Source organism: Callospermophilus lateralis, chromosome 6, assembly GCF_048772815.1.
Source record: "Callospermophilus lateralis isolate mCalLat2 chromosome 6, mCalLat2.hap1, whole genome shotgun sequence".
NCBI classification, from domain to species: domain Eukaryota; kingdom Metazoa; phylum Chordata; class Mammalia; order Rodentia; family Sciuridae; genus Callospermophilus; species Callospermophilus lateralis.
The window spans coordinates 8,802,225-8,823,230 of record NC_135310.1 but is presented as its reverse complement, the minus strand read 5'-3'; the positions used below and the strand labels follow the sequence as shown (position 1 = coordinate 8,823,230).

Below are 21,006 nucleotides of genomic sequence, written 5' to 3'. Positions count from 1 at the left end.
GAATTCTCAGTATTATGGATATGATTTTCTAGAATATTTAATAAAACCAATTTCAAAATAATAACTAATATGTGGATTTAATTTTCTACTAGATGGAAACAATATGAAGCTTACGTTCAAGCTTTGGAGGGCAAGTACACAGATCTCAACTGTAAGTTTGAATTTTAGCTTTCTAAAGATTATGTGAATAGTCACCTCATTTTAGATTGTTATTACATAAAGGATAATTCATTTTACTAAAGCAAATGTAATTTCTACTCAAGCATTTTATTGTGAGAATTGTCCAGGCACTTTGTTGAATGCTGGGAAATGTAATGATCTCTTGTGGAATTTCCAGTCTTTGCGGCCAACAGACATGTAGAAATCATATAATGGCATTACTGTTTTTAGTAAAATTAAGTGCTGGTTTCTGAGTATATATTATGATAACTCAACACCTACTTGAAACTTTACTTGATATGTACCTCCTTCTACATAGGAGTTTGAATTGAACCATGAATTATTAGTCTAGAGGGAGCTGTGTTGAAGCAACCATTATGAGAACTTAAATTGTAATGTTAGGATATAGCTAGATATTTATAGATTCCTTTCAAGGTCTGCTAAAAGTAATACCAACAAATTTAATAATTTTCAATCATTTTAGTCTCACTTTTCACTGAGTAACATTTGTGAGTGTAAAAACCAATGTAGTTTTCCAAGTCTAGAAAGCTTAATATCCTGATGTTTTAATAATTATGTAACTGTATTATTCATAGAAGTTAGGAACATAATGAATTATTATGTTTTGGTACCAGGGATTGAACCCAGGGGCACTTAACCACTGAGCCACATCCCCACCCCTTTTTTATGCTTCGATACAAGGTCTTGCTGAATTGCTTAGGCTTCGCTAAATTGCTGAGGAGCTGGCTTTGAGCTCTGTAGCTGCTGGGATTACAGGCGTGTGCTACTACACCTGGCACGAAAATTTAAAGTACTATTTGTCCATGCAGTTATTGGCAATTTTTTATATTGAATTGGTTAGAAAATACCAGTTGGCATTTTTGTGGATATTATATACAATAAACAAATTCAAATAATGCCGTTTCCTGTTTTGGTTTCATTGTGGTCTGACAGGTTCTCACTTAGTTGCTGAGGCTGGCCTTGAACTTGCCATAATTCTGCCTCAGCCCCCTAAGTCACTGGAACTATAAACTCATAACTCAGTGTAGTTAGATAGTTGTGGAACATAATATCATTACTTCCTAAAAAGAGTTCTCATAAGCAAGAACAAATATCCTTGTTTTAAAAATAGGAGGAAAACTATACTTGATTGACCCTGGATTTTATTAATCTTGACAGAGGTCATTGAAACTTTCTTTTGGTTTATCTTGAAATTATATTCATAATGTTTTGTAATTTTTTTCTTTTAATCAGCAAATGATGTAACTGGTTTAAGGGAGTCTGAAGAAAAACTAAAGCAACAGCAGCAGGAGTCTGCACGCAGGGAAAACATCCTTGTAATGCGACTAGCAACGAAGGAACAAGAGATGCAAGAGTGTACTGTAAGTATTTCACATTGTGTAAGCCTTTAGTTGAGGAATTGGATTTTAATTCAGATTATTATATGTTAATTTTAAATACTTACAATGGTAAATATGAATGCCTATTTATTTATTTATTTTTTAAAATTTTTAGTTGTAAATGGACACAATACCTTTATTTTATGTATTTTTATGTGGTGTTGAGGATTGAAGCTAGTGCCTCAAATGTGCTAGGCAGGTGCTCATAAAGAGTGTCTCATCATTAGATTTTAAATTTTCATCTGTGGCCAAGAAGGCATTCTCTGAAATTCTCATGTTTTATGAGAATTAGTATATATGACCCTCAGATATACTCTCAGCTTGATATCTGAGGGTGTAATTAATTAAAAAAAAAAAAAAACTCTTTTTGTTTATTGCCTAATTTCTACTGTCTAGGCAAGGCATCTGATTTCTTTATCTTCTACTCTTGACCCTTTGCAAAGAACTATTTACTCTAGCATCAGCAACTTCTGTGTCTCCTTTTTAATTGTTAGAGCATAAATTTGTGCTGTTTGACATGTCTACATAGATCTGAAATCTAGTGTTATGTTTGATTGTCTGTCTTTGATAATTTAGATTCAGTGTGAGATTATCTTTGACAGTCCTAGCCATTTCTTTTTTTAAGTGTGTGAATATATAAGAAAGACAAATTTTATTTAAAGATCAGAGGCAACACTACCATTGTGAGCCAGAGGGATTATAGGCATGAGCTATTGCACTTGGCTTGTTTCGAGTTTCAAAATCACAAATGCTTCTTCAACTCTTATTTGATCAGTCTATTAAAATCTTCTAATGTATAAGGCATTATTCTGGTCACATGGATATACTAAAAGTATATAGTGTGTGTATGTGCATGTATGTATACACAGTATAAAATACATTCCTATTTTTGCTTTCTTATAGAACATACATTAGGGCCCAGTAATGATTCTTTCATTTCCTGCTCAGAGAGCATCTGCATTTCTTCAAAAGCCTTATTCTTTTTTCCTTCATTTCATAGCATAAGATCTGCACACATATTCATTTTCTCTCTCTCTCTCTCTCTCTCTCTCTCTTTTTTTTTTTTTTTTTTTGTAGTACTGAGGATTAAATCTAGGGCTCTCTACCACTGAGCTACATGTCCCCAACTCTTTGACTGTTTTTTTAGGGGAGAGAGGGCGGGTTGGTGATGCTAGGGATTGAACCTATGGCCTCATACATCCTAGGCAAGTGCTTTACCCTGGAGCCACATCCCCTTCCCCCAGCACTTCCTTTTTATTTTTTGAGTCAGATTTACCAAGTTGCTCAGTCTGGCCTCAAATTTTTGATCCTCCTGCCTCAGCCTCCTATATTGCTGGGATTATACGCAAACACCACCATGCCTGGCTACTTTTTCGCTTCTTTCTTCACTGAGGAAAAGAGTTGGGGCTGGAGTTGTGGCTCAGTGGTAGAGCACTTGCCAGCATGTGTGAGGCACTGGGTTTGATGCGCAGCACCACATAAAAATAAATAAATAAAGGTATTGGGTTCATAAAAAAAATATTAAAAAAGGAAAGAACAAAGAGTAGCCTTGTGATCCCCACCCCCACCCCACCCCCCACCCCCGCTTTTCACCACTTTTCATCCTCAGTTTAGTTTCTGTCCTACCACTGCTACTTTTTTTTCTCCATGAGCAGTAACTAATGTCTTAACAAATACCCTTTTTATGCAAACCTTCAGAGTGCTACTACCTGGGAGAGAATAAATGGATGGTGTAATGTCTTATGTCATTTCAGTTTCTTTTAAGTTCTTTCTCTCCTCCTGATTTCTACTCTTTACATCATAGTTCGGGTTCTTCTTACTAGTTGCCTAGACATTAAGTATTATTGACTCATGTCTGAATCTCCAGCTTTTCATACATACATACACATATAGTGGCAGTTATGATCATTATCATGCTTGGTTGAATCCTGGTGGACAATATGCCATGACCCTTGTAGTTGTTTTTGTTTATTTTTGGTTTTTTTTTTTTTTTTTTTTTTTTTTTTAGTCATAGATGAACAGAAGGTCTTTATTTCACCTGTTCATTTTTATGTGGTGTTGAGGATCGAACTTAGTGCCTCACACATGCTAGGCAAGTGCTGTGCCATTGAGCTACAGCCCCAGCACCCCTTTTACTTTTTCAGTCTAGATTTTAAGATTATTTCAAGTAGATCCTAACTTTTTCATAGCTCTGCCTTGCATAGTACAGCCGGTTCCTTCAGTTATTATATACAGAGAGAAGGAGTAAAGCCCCAAGGAAAGGGTAAGATTATATGTGGCAAGTAACATTGAAGTTTCAGCTGAGGGTGAAAAGAAAGGATGAGGATCTGGGATCCTGCATATTATTCTCGGTAAGAGGGAGCCACTGAAGAATTTTGAAGCAGGAAATTTATGTGGTTGATCAGATTGGTATTTTAAGTTGATCATTCTGGCTCACATATTTAAGATAGATTTGAGAATGGCCTTACAACAAGAAAACCAGTTGGTAGTTCTTAAGTAGTCCAAAGAAGAGGGAGGCGTCCAAATGAGATAATAAAGCCGCTTGTGATAGGGAGTGGGAGGACAGGATAGATGTTTTTGAGGCACAATCAGCACAGCTTGTTCAGCTGGATGTTGTTGGGGAAACAACAAGGACATTTATGGGAGGAATCACAGCCGGATCTCAGGTTTGTCTTTTGTGTAACTGTGAGAAATGATGCTACTAGGACAGAGCCTATAAAAGAAACATGAAATTTAAAGATGCAAAATATCGTGTTAGGAAATAAAGAGCAAAATATAGTGTTAGGAAAACTGAGGAAATGCAATCCCATCCCATCCCTACAGTGGTAAAGAAATTGATTAATAGTGTGAAAGGCAAAAAGTAAGTTTCAGTAAAATAGGAATTTTTTTAGTTTTTATTTTTAAATATTTTATTGGTGTCAGAGATTGAGCCCAGGCCACCTACATGTTGCAAGTGCCCTACCCCTTTCTGGTATTCTTTTTTTTTTTTTTTTTTTAGTCTTTTGCCAGTCAAGTCAAAATAACATAGGAGTAAAACTGACTTTGAAAGTACTTCACTCAGTCATCTCTCTTCCCCAGCCTGTGGAATTTATTCTAGTTATGTTTGCCTCTCTTCATGACCAAAAAGTATTAATTGTTTGGAACTTTGCAAACCTATATATAGGAACAACGTAGAAACTGTTTTGGAGTGGGGTTTTCAGTTTTTGTTTTGTTCTGTTCTGTTATTGTGGGTTTTCTATTCTTTCTTTCTTTCCTTTTTTTTTTTTTTGAGATTGGATCTTACTCTTGCCTAGCTAGACTGATTGAACTTCTGGGCTCAGGCAGTCCTGCTTCAGCCTCCCAAGTAGCTGGGACTGCAGGTGTCTACCACCAACCATGGCTGGCTTAAATCACATTTTACTCTGTGATATCAGCATGTGATTTTATACTATAAGATATACCTTATTCTTCCTGTGTTAAATTATCTTTTTTTTTTTTTTTAAAGAGAGAGAGGGAGAGGGAGAGAGAATTTTTAATATTTATTTTTTAGTTATCGGCGGACACAACATCTTTGTATGTGGTGCTAAGGATCGAACCCGGGCCGCATGCATGCCAGGCGAGCGCACTACCGCTTGAGCCACATCCCCAGCCCCGTGTTAAATTATCTTAGTAGTTGATTTTATATTGAATAAGAAGTTGTACTTTTTTGTTTAAACTGATTTACTTTTAAAAAATCTGCATTAAGTTAAACATTGTTTCTTTTGTATGATGAAATAGTAATTAAATATATTCCTAATCCATTTAGTATGTTTATGCCTTGTGCTAAAGCTTTGGTAGGAAATTTTAGCCTTCATCCTGTTTAAAAACAGCCTTAATGTGGAGCAGAATCTTGAATCAGTTCTACTTTGGATATGAAGAAAGTGATGAATTTAATACTAATAACGGTATTTCACATTTTAGAAATGTGTTTTTAGTGTGCTAGTACGTAATCAACTCAAGTTGCAATTGAAGTTTTCATGTGTAAGTAGAGGGGTTCTTGAATGGTGGGAGCAGCTCTATGCTGAGTGCCAGGAGGCCCCAGAACTAGAATTCTAGTCACAGTTCTGGCCGTGACCTACCTTATTCTTGAACAGTGGTTTCTTTGTTTCTCAAAAATAAGCAGTTGGACTAGGTCAGTTAACTATCAGCTTTATAATTCTGTGATTTAAATCTACTCAGAAGGAAAATAAAAAGGATATGTACTTGATTTTGACTTAAGGTGCTTTAGAATTTTGCTTTTAGAAAGGTATAATGCCAACTTATATAACTATATGTACTGTATATTTTTAAATTTAGAAATGCAAATGTTTTTAAGTTATAGTCTTGTGTTTGGTATATTTTTAGGAGAATTTATGATTTTTTTTTAATGTAGAATAATTTCATAGGCAAAAATCACAACAACTAATCAAGGACTCCACTGACGTTTTTCTTTCTTTTGTGGTACTGGAGATTGAACCCAGGGCATGCTGTACCACTGAGCTACATTCCCCATCCCTTTTTGTTTTTGCTAAAAGGTCTTGCTAAAGTTAGCAAGGCTGGCCTTGAGCCTGCTATCCTCCTGCCTCAGCCCAGTTGCTGGGATTACACAGGCATGTGCCACCCCACCTGGCTCCACTCAGTCTTTTATAATTAATATTTTAAACTTTGCCTTTTTTTTTTTTTTTTTTTTTTTTAGTGTGTGTCAGTATTCTTTAGTAAATATAGCCTTTTTTTTTTTTTTTTTTTTTTTTTTGGTGTGTGGTAGTTTTATGTTTGCAATGATGAGGCCTTTTTGTTTCAGTGTCCCAAATACATGGAGATGCAATCAGATGGCCACAATTCTTGCATGAATAACAACTTTCAATTATAGTTGTTCTTAATTTAATCAGTGCTTTTTCTAGTGGATTTGTGTGTGTGCAGGGAGAGAAGCCAGGGCTTTGCATTCATGCACTCTGTCACCTCATGTGCTCTGTCACCTGTCTATTCCCTTAGCCCCTTAGGGGAAAAATTGTAAGAGCAAAGGGGATAGGGATTTTATAAATGGAGCTGGTAAATCAAGTTAATGCAAGGGCATTTCCCCCATCATTTTACATATGTTTTCTTTGATTTGGTAATAATTGTTTCTTTTGCTTTGCACAGACTCAAATTCAGTACCTCAAGCAAGTCCAGCAGCCGAGTGTTGCCCAACTGAGATCAACAATGGTAGACCCAGCGATCAACTTGTTTTTCCTAAAAATGAAAGGCGAACTGGAACAGACTAAAGACAAACTGGAACAAGCCCAAAATGAACTGAGTGCCTGGAAGTTTACGCCTGATAGGTAAACAAATCATACTCCCCAGTCAAGACTTCCCTGACAGTCCCACTGCGAGAAAGCTGTGGTGGGACAGCCAAGTACTCGTTTCCACACCAAGACTCAGACTTTTTGAGCCAAAAAAAAAAAAAAAAAAAAAACCACATTCTTATACCGTGCAGCTTGTAATGATTAATGTAAAACTTACCAGATGAACCTTGTGTTTCAGCTTTTTTTTTCTTCCCCTTCCCTTTGCTTCTGAGGCCTGATGTCGTCGGACTATTCCGAAGAAGAGGCCACCTCCGAAAAATTCCCCTTCTAGAACATGTAGACACTTGAGAAATGTTTCTGTTTGAAGAAAATAGAGGGAGAAACAGAAGTCTTAAGTCTGTGGCACACTGTGTCTTCAGACAGTTTGGAGGATTGAAAACCTAGAGATTTAAAAATCATGAATTGAACATGTAAAATTCCAGTAAAATGTAAAAACGGAATATGCATCGCTCTTAGCCTTGAGCATAATGACTTAGAGACACTGTGTATCAGTTTTGCCAATAAGACTGTGGACTTCATGATTGTTGTTGAACTTCTGGGTCAAAACTCACATGAGGTGATATTGCCTTTAAAGGTTTTTCTGCTGAGAACCAACTTTTAATAGTCATGAGAAAATCAAATAATAGCTGTCAGTACAAGTAGAGCATATATTTAACCATCTAGCTTAGGGCTCTCTCTTACATAATGGAGCCTTAAATCAATGGGGTTTTCATCAATGGTTTGTTCTTTGAATGGTTTTAAAAACTGCAGACAACTGAGGACTGTGCAGACATGAAGGTGTGGTATTGAACTTCAGGTTTAAACTGTGTGAAGCGTTATGAACGTTCATTTCACAACTAGATTGTATAAGGACATTGGCTGTGATGATGAGACTCACTGCATTATTTTTTCTCAGTAGTGAACTTTATGAATCCCCATCCCATTCAACAGGCACATGTTAAAAGAGCATTGTCACTGGTGTTAATGGGGGAATGTGTTCCTTCGTTGTATTGGGGCCTTTTGTATTACACTCTTGATATTAAATTAAATGTGCCTTGGAATAGTCGCTTTTTTTTTTCCCCAAAGTTCAAGGAATACTATGATTTTGTTGTACTCTTAACATTTTAATTTTGGGGGGCTGTGGAGAGCAGATTCATTTTGGAAAAATGGTTGCTGTGCTCTCAAAGTGAAGGAAAAAGTTATCTCATTTTTAAAAGACCTACTTTGTTCCAGCTGGTATCATAAAAGACAAGGAGACTTGATACTTATTACTTTTTGACACTTTGTCCTAGAGTATTGTAGTAGAAATTAATGTGGGACAATCTCACAGGGTGCCTGCCAGAAGATTGGGGACATAATATGTTGGAACTATGGGCTGGCCTAAGTGAGACATTTTGCGAAACAAAAAAAATGTATAGTGACCATTTCTAGAAAATTCATATGATCATTTAGATAAATGAGGCATTATTTTCTTCATGCTTCCATCCAATCCTGGAGATGAATTTTTTTTCATCAGAACATTTTATAAGTCACCAATTTGAATTTTCGCTTGGTGATAATGGAGTCTGAGATGAGTAGAAGATAAATGTTCCAGCTTGTCCCATCGTTTAAGTGCAGTTTTAACAAGGGTGACTTAAGTTCTTTCTTAATCATTCAAATCAATTGTAAGTATCTTGTATGTTTGTGCTTTAGGGAATTTATGGGGCAGAGGGTGGGTTGAGGTGGTTTATGTGACTTTGCAGCAAGAAATCTGCTTCTAAAAATTGTGTTTTAAATTATCTTATTGTGCCCACATTAAGTCTTTTGTATTTATTTTGTGCTTTTTAAGATTTATGGCCTAACTATATTTATAGTAGGTCAAAACGTAGTTCATAAAATGTATCAATTAACATGTACTCAAATTTAGCTAGCATCTTTCTTTGCCACTTAGGTACAATCACTTTGAGGTCTGTGGGCTATTATGTTATTGTAAAACTTTTCTCTTAATTAACAAGATAATAGATGCTTGTATGTAAAATTGAAACACTTGGAAAAAGGTAGAAATGAAAAGTGAGTGTCAGTCCTGGATGTGACCTCATTCTTCCACTCTGCTTTTCAGGAGTAGTAACCATTGTTGAATTTCTTGGGTATCATCAAGATAATTTGTATGCATACACAATCATTTTATGTGTATTGATTTAAACAGATGTGATTATACCATTACATACAAATGATTTGTAGATCCCCACCACCTTTCTTTTTTCTCTTGGGCATTTTTTAGTACATATAGTTTACTATATTTTAATGGTTACATAGTATTTCCATTTTATTAGTGAATCATAATTTATTTTAATGAAATTTTGTTCTGTAAAATTAGGCTATAAATCCAAAGTTCTTTGGGTACTAAAAATACATTATTAATTTGGAACAAATAATGCTCCATCAATTATAATCAATGTGTAATAATTCAAGTAGAATGGGGTTTTGTGTATGTGTGGTTATTTTTTTTTCCACTTTAGTATTTTACTGCTTTAATTTTATGGGAGAAAGATTCCTGGGTTATATTGTCCACTTTAGTCAAAATATTTCATTCATGTGTATAATGCGTACATTTTAGCCTGTGTTTCAGCACATTTAAAGGGGTATGTTTTAGTATTTGGCAGTTTTCAGTTTGCATTTAATCACATAGGTAATTGTGTGCTCATTTCTGCAAAATAGCCTGCCGGGCCTCCCTTCACCTCGAAATACAATGTTCATTTCTTCATTCCTTTTTTAAAATCCTTCTCTTCAAATATTTCTCATTATATTTGTTTTGTGAGTTATTTGGTTTTAGAAATGGGGTGTGTGTGTATGTGTGTATAATTTAAAAATTATTTCAGAAACATCTGAATGAATGAAAAAAAGAAAAAGAAAGAAACATTTGAATGAGAGGAATGACCCTGACTTTTTATTCATCTTTCAAACACTTTTTATTTATTTATTTGGTACTGGGATTAAACCCAGGCCTTTTTAATTTTTGTTTTGAAACAGGACCTCGATAAATTGCCCAGGCTAGCCTCATGTGCGATCCTCCTTTTTTTTAATATTTATTTTTTAGTTGTACTTGAACATAATTTAACTTTTGTTTATTCTTATGTGGTGCTGAGGATCAAACCCAGGGGCTTGCATGTGCTAGGCTGAGTGCTCTACAGCTGAGCTGCAACCCAGCCCAATATGTAGCAATCCTTCTGTCTCATCCTCCCCAGTTGCTGGGGTTATAGACCTGCCCCTCCAGTCCTAACTTTCAACTATTTTGTATGTTTTGTTTCTTAAACACTTTATTTACTTACTTAGTTGTGTTGGGGATCAAACCCTAGGCCTTGCACATGCTAGGCAAGTGCTCTATCACTGAGCTGCACCCCACTCCCTGTTTGCTGGGGGCAGGTGCTGAAGCTTGAATGTAGGGCCTCACATGGTAAGCACAGGTTCCACCCCTGATTATAACCCCAAGCCGTGTGTGTGTGTGTGTGTGTGTGTGTGTGTGTGTGTGTGTGTGTTATGCATCACATAAATTTTACATGAGATAATTAATAAAAATGAGATAAAATTACGGAATTTTTTTGAAAAGTTTTTGTTAGTGTTTGAGTTATCACTAATTTTAGAAGTGATAGTGTTATCTTAAATCAACTATTTATAAAAAGATGAGTTTTTTAAATCTTTTTTTTGCAATAGAATTTTTTTGGGAGGTGATTGAGGGGGATGCCAGGGATTGAAATCAGGGGCACTTGAACACTGAGCCACATTCCCAGCCATTTTTGTGTTTATTTAGAGACAGGATCTCATTGAGTTGCTAAGTGCCTTGCTTTTGCTGAGGCTGGTTTTGAACTTGAGATCCTCCTGTCTCAGTCTCCTGAGCCGCTGGGATTATAGGCGTGTACCACCATGCCCAGTTTGCAATAGAATTTTTGATGTTTTTATATGGGGTTAAGTCAGATCATTAATGTATTTTACAGCTTTCTTTTCTTAATCTATTAAATTCATACAAAAGAATTTTCAGTTTAATTGCTGTATGCCTTGTAAGAAATAAAGTTGTTGCAGCATTGGTAGCCAAGTGGAAAGAATTCCACTGCCTTTGACAGTGGTGTTCGTTATATCTTTTTTGTTGTTGTTGCCCATAATATCTTATTTCCTCATTGTTTGGTTTCTAAGTGCTTGTTCAGTGGAGGGTAAGTCTGAGGATGCTTATGAAAAATGGGATAAATCTGAAGCTACAGTAGCAATGAAGAACACCACCAGCTAATATAATTGAAATATAAAAGAATAAAACCCTTGTCATGTGCTAACTCGTGAGTTTCACCTTGTACTCATTTGAGTAGTGTTAAACTGGGTTTTACTGTTCCACAGATTTTTGTAAGGTAACTTACAGGCTTTTTGTTGGGTTAGAACATAAGCTGTGATAGTGAAAAGAACTTTGCCATACTACTTGAAAGAATAAGAATTATCTATCAAGTGCTCCCATTTTTAAAGTTCTAAGTCTTGATAGAATCAGATGCAGTCAGAAGTAATATATCAGGAAAGTGCATTACTACTAGAACAAGGAAAAACTAGAATTAAAATATTTTTAACCAATAAGGTCATTTTGAACTTAATTCAGTGAAAAGAATGTCATACTGTCCCTATCCACATCCCAAAGTTATTATCACAGTTATATACTTAAATTAATACCTTTAAAAGTACCAGTAATTTCTGTCAGTATTGCTGAGACTGAAGTAAAGCTGTTATCAGGGCTTCTGATTTTACTTCTGCCATTGCTGTGCATGTGCTTATAGGAACTACAGTATATGGCACTAGCATTTGGAAATGGAGCTATTGAAAGTAAGGCACTCCTAATTTGGTAGATATTTTTATGTTTGCATTATTTGTCTTAAGTAATCCCTGATCATTGTGATTCATGGTTGATCTTTTTCCACATCAGTAAAAGCTAAGCTGCGTATTAGTATTAAATTTTAAAACTTATGCCCCAGTTTGGCAACTTAAAAAATATCTATCTATCTATATGTATGATATATATATATATTTCATATAAAAAGCTAAACGAGACTGGGCGGCTGTGGCACAAGCCTGTAATCCCAGCTATCTGGGAGGCCGAGGCATGAGGCAGGAGGATAACAAGTTCAGGGTCAGCTTGGGCAATTTATTAGCAAGACCCTGTCTCAAAAAATAAAAAGGGCTGGAGGTGATAGAGTGCCCCTGAGTTCAGTCCCTAGGCTGGGGAAAGAAAAAGTTAAATGAGGCATTGATGAGTGAGTAGAAAGGAGCCCCCACCCTCCATTCCCACTGCTAGGGATCAGGCCCAGGGCCTTGTACATGCTGGGCAAGTGTTCTACCACTGGGCTGCCCCAGCTCAGAAGAGTTTTAAGGCTTAAAATAGTAATACTGAAAGTGCTTCACTTAACAGAATAGATATATTCTTGAGAAGTATGAAATATTCATGTGCCAGAGAATCTACTTAGTAGAAGGAATTTAAATGTTTTTCTAGCAAGGATAAATATATTTTGATTCATTTATAGGTATTTTAAAGAAAGTATATTTATGACTGATACTGCATGTACCTTTTCAAGAACTTTTGTTTGATAAAGCTGAGTACCTGAGTGTAGTTAATATGGTATATGCAAGATGTGTATTACTTAACTGGACTGTTTCTATTTTAAATGATATTTTGAGTTGAATAGATTATTGATGTAAAAGAAACACCAATTAAAAAAGGCTTTTTGGGTACTCTCTGTATAGGGGTTATTTTTGCTGGTGTATAGGCAAAATACTGACATAAAGAAGATGGACATGTTCCAGAAAAGAAGATGGTAATTATAGGGTGGCATTTATTGTAAAGTAGTTATGTTCTGTATGTGTTATATCTACTGCTGTAGTAATGCAAAGAAGGTTATAGAGAGTTTTATCTTCATTTTGTGATGGTTGGCTCTTTCCTTTGCAGCCAAACAGGCAAAAAGTTAATGGCGAAGTGTCGAATGCTTATCCAGGAGAACCAGGAGCTTGGAAGGCAACTGTCCCAGGGTCGTATTGCACAGCTTGAAGCAGAGTTGGCTTTACAGAAGAAATATAGTGAGGAACTTAAAAGCAGTCAGGATGGTAAGGGGTTTTTTGAAAAGTTTGTTTAACTTTGCACTGGCTTTAAAACACTGCCAGGCATGATCACATAGGTTAGATTCTGTGCATGCTGTTCTCTGTCTGGTTATATAAAATTATGAATGAAACATTTTTAGTTAAGTCAAAAAACAGCTATTTAATTTTAGGATTTTCCCCCCCTCTCCTAATTGCTTACTCCACAAATTGCATAAGAAATTTTTTTTTGTTTGGTGGTTAAAAGGTGTATCTTTAACCATTTCTTGGTAAGAGTGAATCTTAGAAATGTTTAGCAATTTCCAGTAGTCTGAAAAGAATATAATTTTATCTATCAGGGTCCTAGTGAATAAGAGATTTAATATTTAAATTTGCTAAGACAACCCAAGTTTAATTGTTAGCCACTGTCCTCTTTGGGGCAAGTAGAGGTGCATCCAGTGCTCTTTCTCCTGTTTGTGAAGAGGACTGATAGTGAGGCACATAGCCAAACTGAACATTTAAACTGAGGGATACCATATCTGATGGTTAATTGCAAAGAGAATCAGTGGCCAAGTACTACTTTTAAAACTACCTTTTAGTTGGGCACAGTGGCGAACACTGTAATCCCAGTGGCTCCAGAGGCTGGGACAAGAGGATCATATGTTTGAGACCTGTCTGGGCAACTTAGTGAGACCCTGTTTCAGAATTTAAAAAGGACTGGGGTTAACTTGTACTACTTGTAAACATGTTAACTAGGAGATTTTTACATATTAGTGAGGGACTTTGTTTTCCCAAAGTCTTTTAAAAACTTAACAGACGTATATTTGGGGGTGGGGTATAGGTAAAGGGAATTGAACTCAGGGCACTTGGCCATGAGCCCCATCCCAGCTTTATTTTGTATTTGTAGACAGGATCTCATTGAGCTACTAAGCACCTCACCTTTGTTGAGGCTGGCTTTGAACTCGTGATCCTCCTGTCTCAGTCCCCTGGGCCGCTGGGATTACAGGTGCCATGGGGCCCAGCTCGGACATGTGTATCTTAACTAGTCTCCTAGTAGTATTTTATGTGATTTTGTTCTTATATGTGAAGCAGTCTTTGATAACAGCACAGACCTCTTAAGAGAATTAAAGAACCATATTGTCCTGAGGACTGGACCTACTGTGGAGTTAAAACACTAAGAGGGTGAGGAGTAAGGGGATTGGCTGTGGTGAACCCACAGGTAAATATGAGCATTATTTTTCAGGCTGTAAACCTGTGTAGCAGGATGTGTAGCAGGATGGCTTGAATCATTTTCAGCTCGGTTCTTTAATATATTACTTGAAGTATCCAATTTGCCCCCACACTCATTTCTGAATGGCTATTTTATTTTACTTTTATTTTTATTTTTTTAAAGAGAGAGTGAGAGAGGGAGAGAGATAGAGAGAGAGAGAATTTTTAATATTTATTTTTCAGTTTTCGGCGGACACAACATCTTTGTTTTTTGTATGTGATGTTGAGGATCGAACCCCGGCCGCACGCATGCCAGGCGAGCGCGCTATTGCCTGAGCCACATCCCCAGCCCCTGAATGGCTATTTTAAAATTCCAAGTAAAAATTTAAAATGTGTTGTGGTATTAGCATCATTGTTTCTTAGCTGGTCTTGGTGGCACATGCCTGTAATCTCAGCCACTCAGGAGGCTGAGGCAGAAAAATCGAAGTTTGAATTCAGCCTGGGCAACTTAGCAAGACCTGGTCTCAAAGTAAAAAATAAAAAGGGCTGGGGATGTAGCTCAGTGGTTAAGTGCTCCCCAGTACCTCAAAAAAGAAAGTTGTATTTCTTTACTTACTATTTATTGATTGCTTGGCTTTATGACTTTATTGAGAAATATTTTAAAATATTTTAAGAGATATTAAAGTAGGTTTGACTCTCCTTTGCACAGAACTAAATGACTTCATCATACAACTTGACGAAGAAGTAGAAGGTATGCAGAGTACCATTCTAGTTCTTCAGCAACAACTGAAGGAGACGCGCCAGCAGTTGGCTCAGTACCAACAGCAGCAGTCTCAAGCCTCAGCCCCAAGTACCAGCAGGACTACATCTTCTGAACCTGTAGAACAGGCAGAGGCCACAAGTAAAGACTGCAGTCGTCTGGCAAATGGACCAAGCAATGGCAGCTCCTCCCGTCAGAGGACGTCTGGGTCTGGATTTCACAGGGAGGGGAACACAACAGAGGATGACTTTCCTTCTTCTCCAGGGAATGGTAATAAGGCCTCCAACAGCTCAGAGGAGAGAACTGGCAGAGGTAGTAGTTACGTAAACCAACTCAGTGCGGGGTATGAAAGTGTAGACTCTCCCACGGGCAGTGAAAATTCTCTTACACATCATTCAAATGACACAGACTCCAATCATGACCCTCAAGAGGAGAAAGCAGTGAGTGGGAAAGGTAACCGAACTCTGGGTTCCCGCCACGTTCAGAATGGCTTGGACTCAAGTGTAAATGTACAGGGTTCAGTTTTGTAATATTTTTCCAGCAAATTTTTATACAGTGTCATTTAATTTGGGAGAGGATACTGTCCAGAAAATTGATGCATACTTTTTGTCACAACTTGCCTTTTTATGGGTGTGTTTTTGTTTTGATTCTTTTCTTTTTCCCCTTTCTCTTTTCTTTTTTTCCCTGGCTTCAATACCTCTGCCACTTTGGAAATTGTAACAGTTAATTACTTTGAATGTTGCTAAAAAGACATTTTGTGTAGGGTCAAGTTATTTTTATATGAGTTAATGTGAAGTTGTAAATGGAAATCTTTCCTTAAAAGTATAACACAATGATGTCTGTATAAATCTGTGTCTCTAGAACCCGTGCTGTGTAAGGGCATTCTTCCTCATGCTGTTATATACTTCCGCACCATTCAGACTTGTTAGAGTAGATGTGGGTTTATGACTGCCAAGTTTGCCCAGTACCGTAGATTTTTATCACTAAAAGTTGGACTTGTTGATGGAATCCTATAGTAGTTTCAGCGTTAGATACAATTTTTTCCACCATACATCTGTGCATTTTCTCTTTAGGTGACTGAATGTTTAAGATATTTGTGTGCATAGTTAACTCAATTTTTATGAACTGTTGTATCCTGTTAATGCATATTGCTCTGTGACTCCAGTATATCTTACCTGTACTGACCAAACCTAAATAAAGATTTTTATTGTAACTCTTTATCATTGGTAAAAATTTTTTGTTTTGTTGTTTTGGGTATGTTTAGCTTTTGTCACATTGTCATTGACTTACTGAATTTCTAATCATTATCCTTTAACATGCCACAAAGCTGAAATTTAGGTCTGCCCATTCATCAGTTTTGATTGTGCACATGATTATTAATCTCTGCTTTTTTTTTTGCAAAATGAAGTTGGAGTTTAGGACTGTACTTTAATGTTTTTTTCCTGACATAAAAATAATTTTAAAATATTTGAAAATACAGAAAAGTCTAAAGAAAATAGTCACCCAGCTATTTTTTTGGTTTTAACTGAAAAGCAGCTTATTTCTGTGGCCTGATTTTAGTTAATTAGTGTATCCTTGTAGTCAGTGATGTTTGTTTTGAAACATAGGCCAGTATTATTGGGTTTCACTAACATATCTGTATATATTATATCACTAAGTCTATGGGGGTATTGGGATGTAGGAGAAAATGCTAAGATTGCTAAAGCTGGTTCCATTTTTTCCCCCTCAACGTAATTATACATTAACTATCAAGGACTAAGGCATCATGTCTTTAGAATTCTGTAACATATTTATATACGGTTGATAGAAAACATGTCATTTCTGCTAAAAGCAAAATAGTTTTTAGATATAACTTGTAACCAGTGAACCTCAGAAGTGGAGTTACAACAATAATTGTAACAGAAGTTCAACTTAATTTGGAAATGATGACTATATTTTGCTTATCTAGCTGACATATCTGTGGTCTTAAGTGGTGTATTAAAAATAATTACTGGGGGGGCTGTAGTTGGGGCTCATGGTAGAGCGCTCGTCTGGCACGTGCGACTCCCTGGGTTCATTTCTCAGCATTACATAAAAATAAATAAAATAAAGGTATTGTGTCCAACTACAACTAAAAATAATTATTAAAAAAAATAATAATGTATTGGGCTGTGGATGTGGCTCAGTGGTACAGTACTTGCATAGCAAGGCCCTGGGCTCAATCCCCAGAACTGTAAAAAATGAAAAACCTTTTTTCTTTCATTATTGGGTATTGTGCTTGCTAGGCAAGACGTCTACTGTGCTGAATCCCCAGCCCCATCCCTGCTTTTTGATACAGATTGCCCAGGCTGGCTTCACACTTGCATCCTTCCACCTCAGCCTCCCTAGTTGCAGGGATTGTAGGCATGTACCACTGTCTGGCCTGCACTTAAAAAAAAAAAAAAAAAAAAAAATATATATATATATATATATATATATATATATATATATATATATATATATATTATATTATATGTTAGTTATAGTTGGACACAATATCTCAATATCTATTTTTCTATTTATTTTTATGTGGTGCTGAGGATCGAACCTGGTGTCTCACACCTGAGAGCCAACTGCTCTACCACTGAGCTATAACCCCAGCTTTTGCACTGTCTTTTGATTAACCTTTTGTTCAGTCTTCTAAAGTGAATGAAAAATAATATACAATTTGAATTTTTGTAAGATTAATGATTCATGCTAAATTAATATTCCCTGAGTAGGATGTGGTGGTACATGCCCATTATCCCAGCAACTGAGGAGGCTAAGACAGGATGAACACAAGCTCAAGGCAACTTAGTGAGAACCTGTCTCAAGATTAAACAAAAAATTTTTTTTTAAAGGGCTAGAAATGCAACATAGTAAAGTACCTCTGCGTTCGATCCCCAGTACTAAGGGCAGGGGGTATATCTATGGAATGGAACTCACCTGTCTTGTTATCATTGGTGTGCAATAGGAAATTAGTTTTTCAAGGAGTAGTGCAATTTTATGACTAAACTTGTGTAGACTTCTTAATGTGACATTCCCAGTTTTCATGTTTCTGTTGAATCTGCCTTGATGAATAACATAAAGGACTTAGGGTTGTACATAGTCAGTACTCCTTATTTTTGGAACTGGATGATGTTTGCTGGTATGACTAATGGTAAGAAAACAGAGGTGATGTCACAATATTCAGGTTGAAAAAGCGGCTTCTGGAATATAGTGGGCTTGAATCTTGTCATTACCACTTACTTATTATTAAAACTATGTAAACTCTCTGGTTCACTTTTTTCCCCCATATAATACCATTAAGTGAGTTAATACATGCCTAGATGCTTTTTGACAATGTTGTCTTAGCTTGGGCTGCTTTAACAAAAATACTATAGACTGGGTGGCTTCAACAAACATTTTTATTTTTCACAGTTCTGGAGGCTAGGAAATCTGAGATCAGTTTGGTTTGACATGTTGGTTGATTTGATTCCCAGTGAGGGCCCTCTTCCCGGCTTGCAGAGGGCCACCTTCTTGCTAGATCCTCCAGGGCAGAAAGAGATGCCCTATTTCTCATATCCTATCCATAGGGCTCCATTCTTCTTAATTACTCACCTAATGTTTTCACATTGGGATGCAACACATGAAGGGGGGGGGGGCACCAACATTTGGTCCACAGCAAGTGCCAAGTACATAGTGACTGCTCAGTAAATGTCAGCCACTACTGTATCAAAGTGAAATTCCAGTCCTTTAAGTCCATCTCCCTTTGTTAAACTACTCCAAATAGAAATTTTTATTTGCAGGGTTGGGGTTGTAGCTCAGTGGTAGAGCGCTCACCTAGCATATGTGGGTCCCTGGGTTCGATCTTCAGAATCACATAAATAAAAAAAGGTATTGTGTCCAATAAAAATTAAAAAGTATTTTAAAAAATTTATTTGAGCAGTTGATTTTAAAAAGAAGAGATAATAATAGCTTTACTTAAAGAATCCTTTAACTTTTCAACAAGTTAGTTGTTAGAGCTGCCCCTTTAGAGTGTTGCCATTAGAGCTCCCTCAGTAATATCCCCCTCAAAGCTGGTAGCTGAACTATGATTCCAAGAATTGAGACACTGTTAGTCTTCCTTCATTTTTCAGTAAAAAGAATTGTACCTGAACCAGAGATGCCAACTCAAGCAGTCTTAATGACAGCTGTGCCAAATACTTAAAAAGTTGGGCACAATCATGTGAAACGGCAATGGAATAACCAAAAAACTACACAATTATGCAGATTTTAAGTATATAGCTAAAGACATTAATTTAATGGATTTAGTTAAGTACTGTCTCTTAGAAGTAATTTGGTGGTTAGGAGCAAAGCTCAATGGTAGAGTGCTGGCCTGGCAGGCTCTAGGCTGGTGTTATCCATAGCACTGACAAAAATGTCAAATTTGGCCTGTGAAGGAAATACCAATTTCTCGGCAAGAGGAATAAAAACATTTCACAAGCCAGGTGCAGTGGTGCACACCTGTATGTAACCCCAGCAACTCAGGCTGAGGCAGGAGGAGTGCAAGTTCAAAGCCAGCCTTGGCCTTAGCAAGGCCTCAGCAATTTAGTGAGACTGTCTCAAAAAGGGCTGGGAATATAGCTTAGTGGTAAAGTGCCCCCGAGTTCATTTCCCAGTAAAAGAAAAAAAAAACAAGTCTTGCCTTGAAGGATGACCAATTGACATATTCACATAAAGTAGTGAATGCCTCTATGCTACTACAGGGAAGATTTCAAGAACATTTGTTTTGTTAGTACTTGTTACTTAGAGCTCCATGGATGAGCTTGGCTTCTCAGCTGTTATGTGGCTGACCACTTCTGAGATACTTTTACAGAATTATGGAAAGTTATCCTGACAGTTTTGTCTCTCAGATGTTCCCCATTTCTCACACAAATAGCTCTTTATTCCCTGTACTCCATCATTATTCACTACTCTTCTATGATGATGCTGTCTTGGGCATTCATCTGTCTCCATGGCTATAATGAATATTTTATAGCCCTGAATAAAGCAATTATCTCTGATCTGGACCTATTACGGGGCAGTTGTGACAAGGCAGTGTGGAGCTACCCTTAGTGGTACAGAGCACACTGCCAACCTCCATCCTACGCAAATCTACTGGGGATTCACCACTCCTCACATGAATACCAATTTGCTAATTGGTAAGTTGGTGAATTCTGCTTTGTATCTAAAACCTGACTTGGACCCTTGCAACTGTTTATGAAACAACCAAGAATGGTTTCAAAGCCTCTACAGGACAAACTAGCTCTGTAATACCAGTAAAATGGTGGCTACTTATAAGCACTTGGAAATTATGGTGGTTACCCACCCACTTCCTCTGCTAAGCAGCCCAGGTAACATGATTCTAGATCTAACTTGAGACTTTTTTTCTCTTCTTTCCTCCTCAATATTCTTAGCCCCCATCTGGCCCATACATACTTTTTAGTCAATATCGAGGATTTCCTGGAAGACAGCTGCTGCATGCCACTCAACAAAAAGTTACCTTCTCAAGATTTCCTCCTAAGCTGGTTCTAGATAGAGCCTCCAGGCAGGAGACAAGTGAATATATTCTTGTCTCCAGAAGAATATATTCATATTTAATGCCCCTGATGTGCTAGGAGCTATATAACACGGTCACGATGCAGATCTTATAGTCTAGTAGAGGAGACAAATGAAATTAGGAATTATATGGTAAATGAAAGATAAGGTGAGGTATAAGACACTAGGGGGTGGGAGTGGGAGGTCACCAAATACAGGAAATTGGAAGCTTTCCTGAAGTAAATGAAGTTCAAAGGGTGTAGATTTCTGGTTTCGTAACAGAAGATAGTTGTTAGACTGCTCAGTGAGATTTTAAATAGAGAAGAAACAAAGGTGGGAAGAGTTAGATAAGATTTTGGCTTAATTGTGTTAAATTTGATGTGCTTATGGGAAACTTAAGTAGAGAAGAAAGACCAGTCAGCTCAAGAGACAAGAAGGTTGGATAGGACTTCACAGCTGTCAACATCAGGTGGTAACTGAAGCCAGGGAGTTGCCTGTTAGTAAGGGAATGCAAAGTAGGAACCTTGGGAATTATGTTAAGGGGCAGCAG

At 36.9% G+C, this 21,006-nt stretch overlaps 1 protein-coding gene across 2 annotated transcripts in view; it reads left to right on the top strand.

Moving 5' to 3' along the window:
- Wtap (WT1 associated protein) overlaps nucleotides 1-16,116 on the top strand; it is a 30,668-nt gene extending 14,552 nt beyond the window's left edge. For both annotated transcript variants that reach the window (XM_076858072.1, XM_076858071.2), the window contains exons 4-8: nucleotides 93-151; nucleotides 1,414-1,541; nucleotides 6,696-6,874; nucleotides 12,828-12,982; nucleotides 14,871-16,116. In XM_076858072.1, the coding sequence (XP_076714187.1) occupies nucleotides 93-151; nucleotides 1,414-1,541; nucleotides 6,696-6,874; nucleotides 12,828-12,982; nucleotides 14,871-15,451 (1,102 nt within the window). In that variant the 3' untranslated portion in view covers nucleotides 15,452-16,116. The remainder of the gene's footprint in view (nucleotides 1-92; nucleotides 152-1,413; nucleotides 1,542-6,695; nucleotides 6,875-12,827; nucleotides 12,983-14,870) is intronic.
- Nucleotides 16,117-21,006: the final 4,890 nt, after the last annotated feature.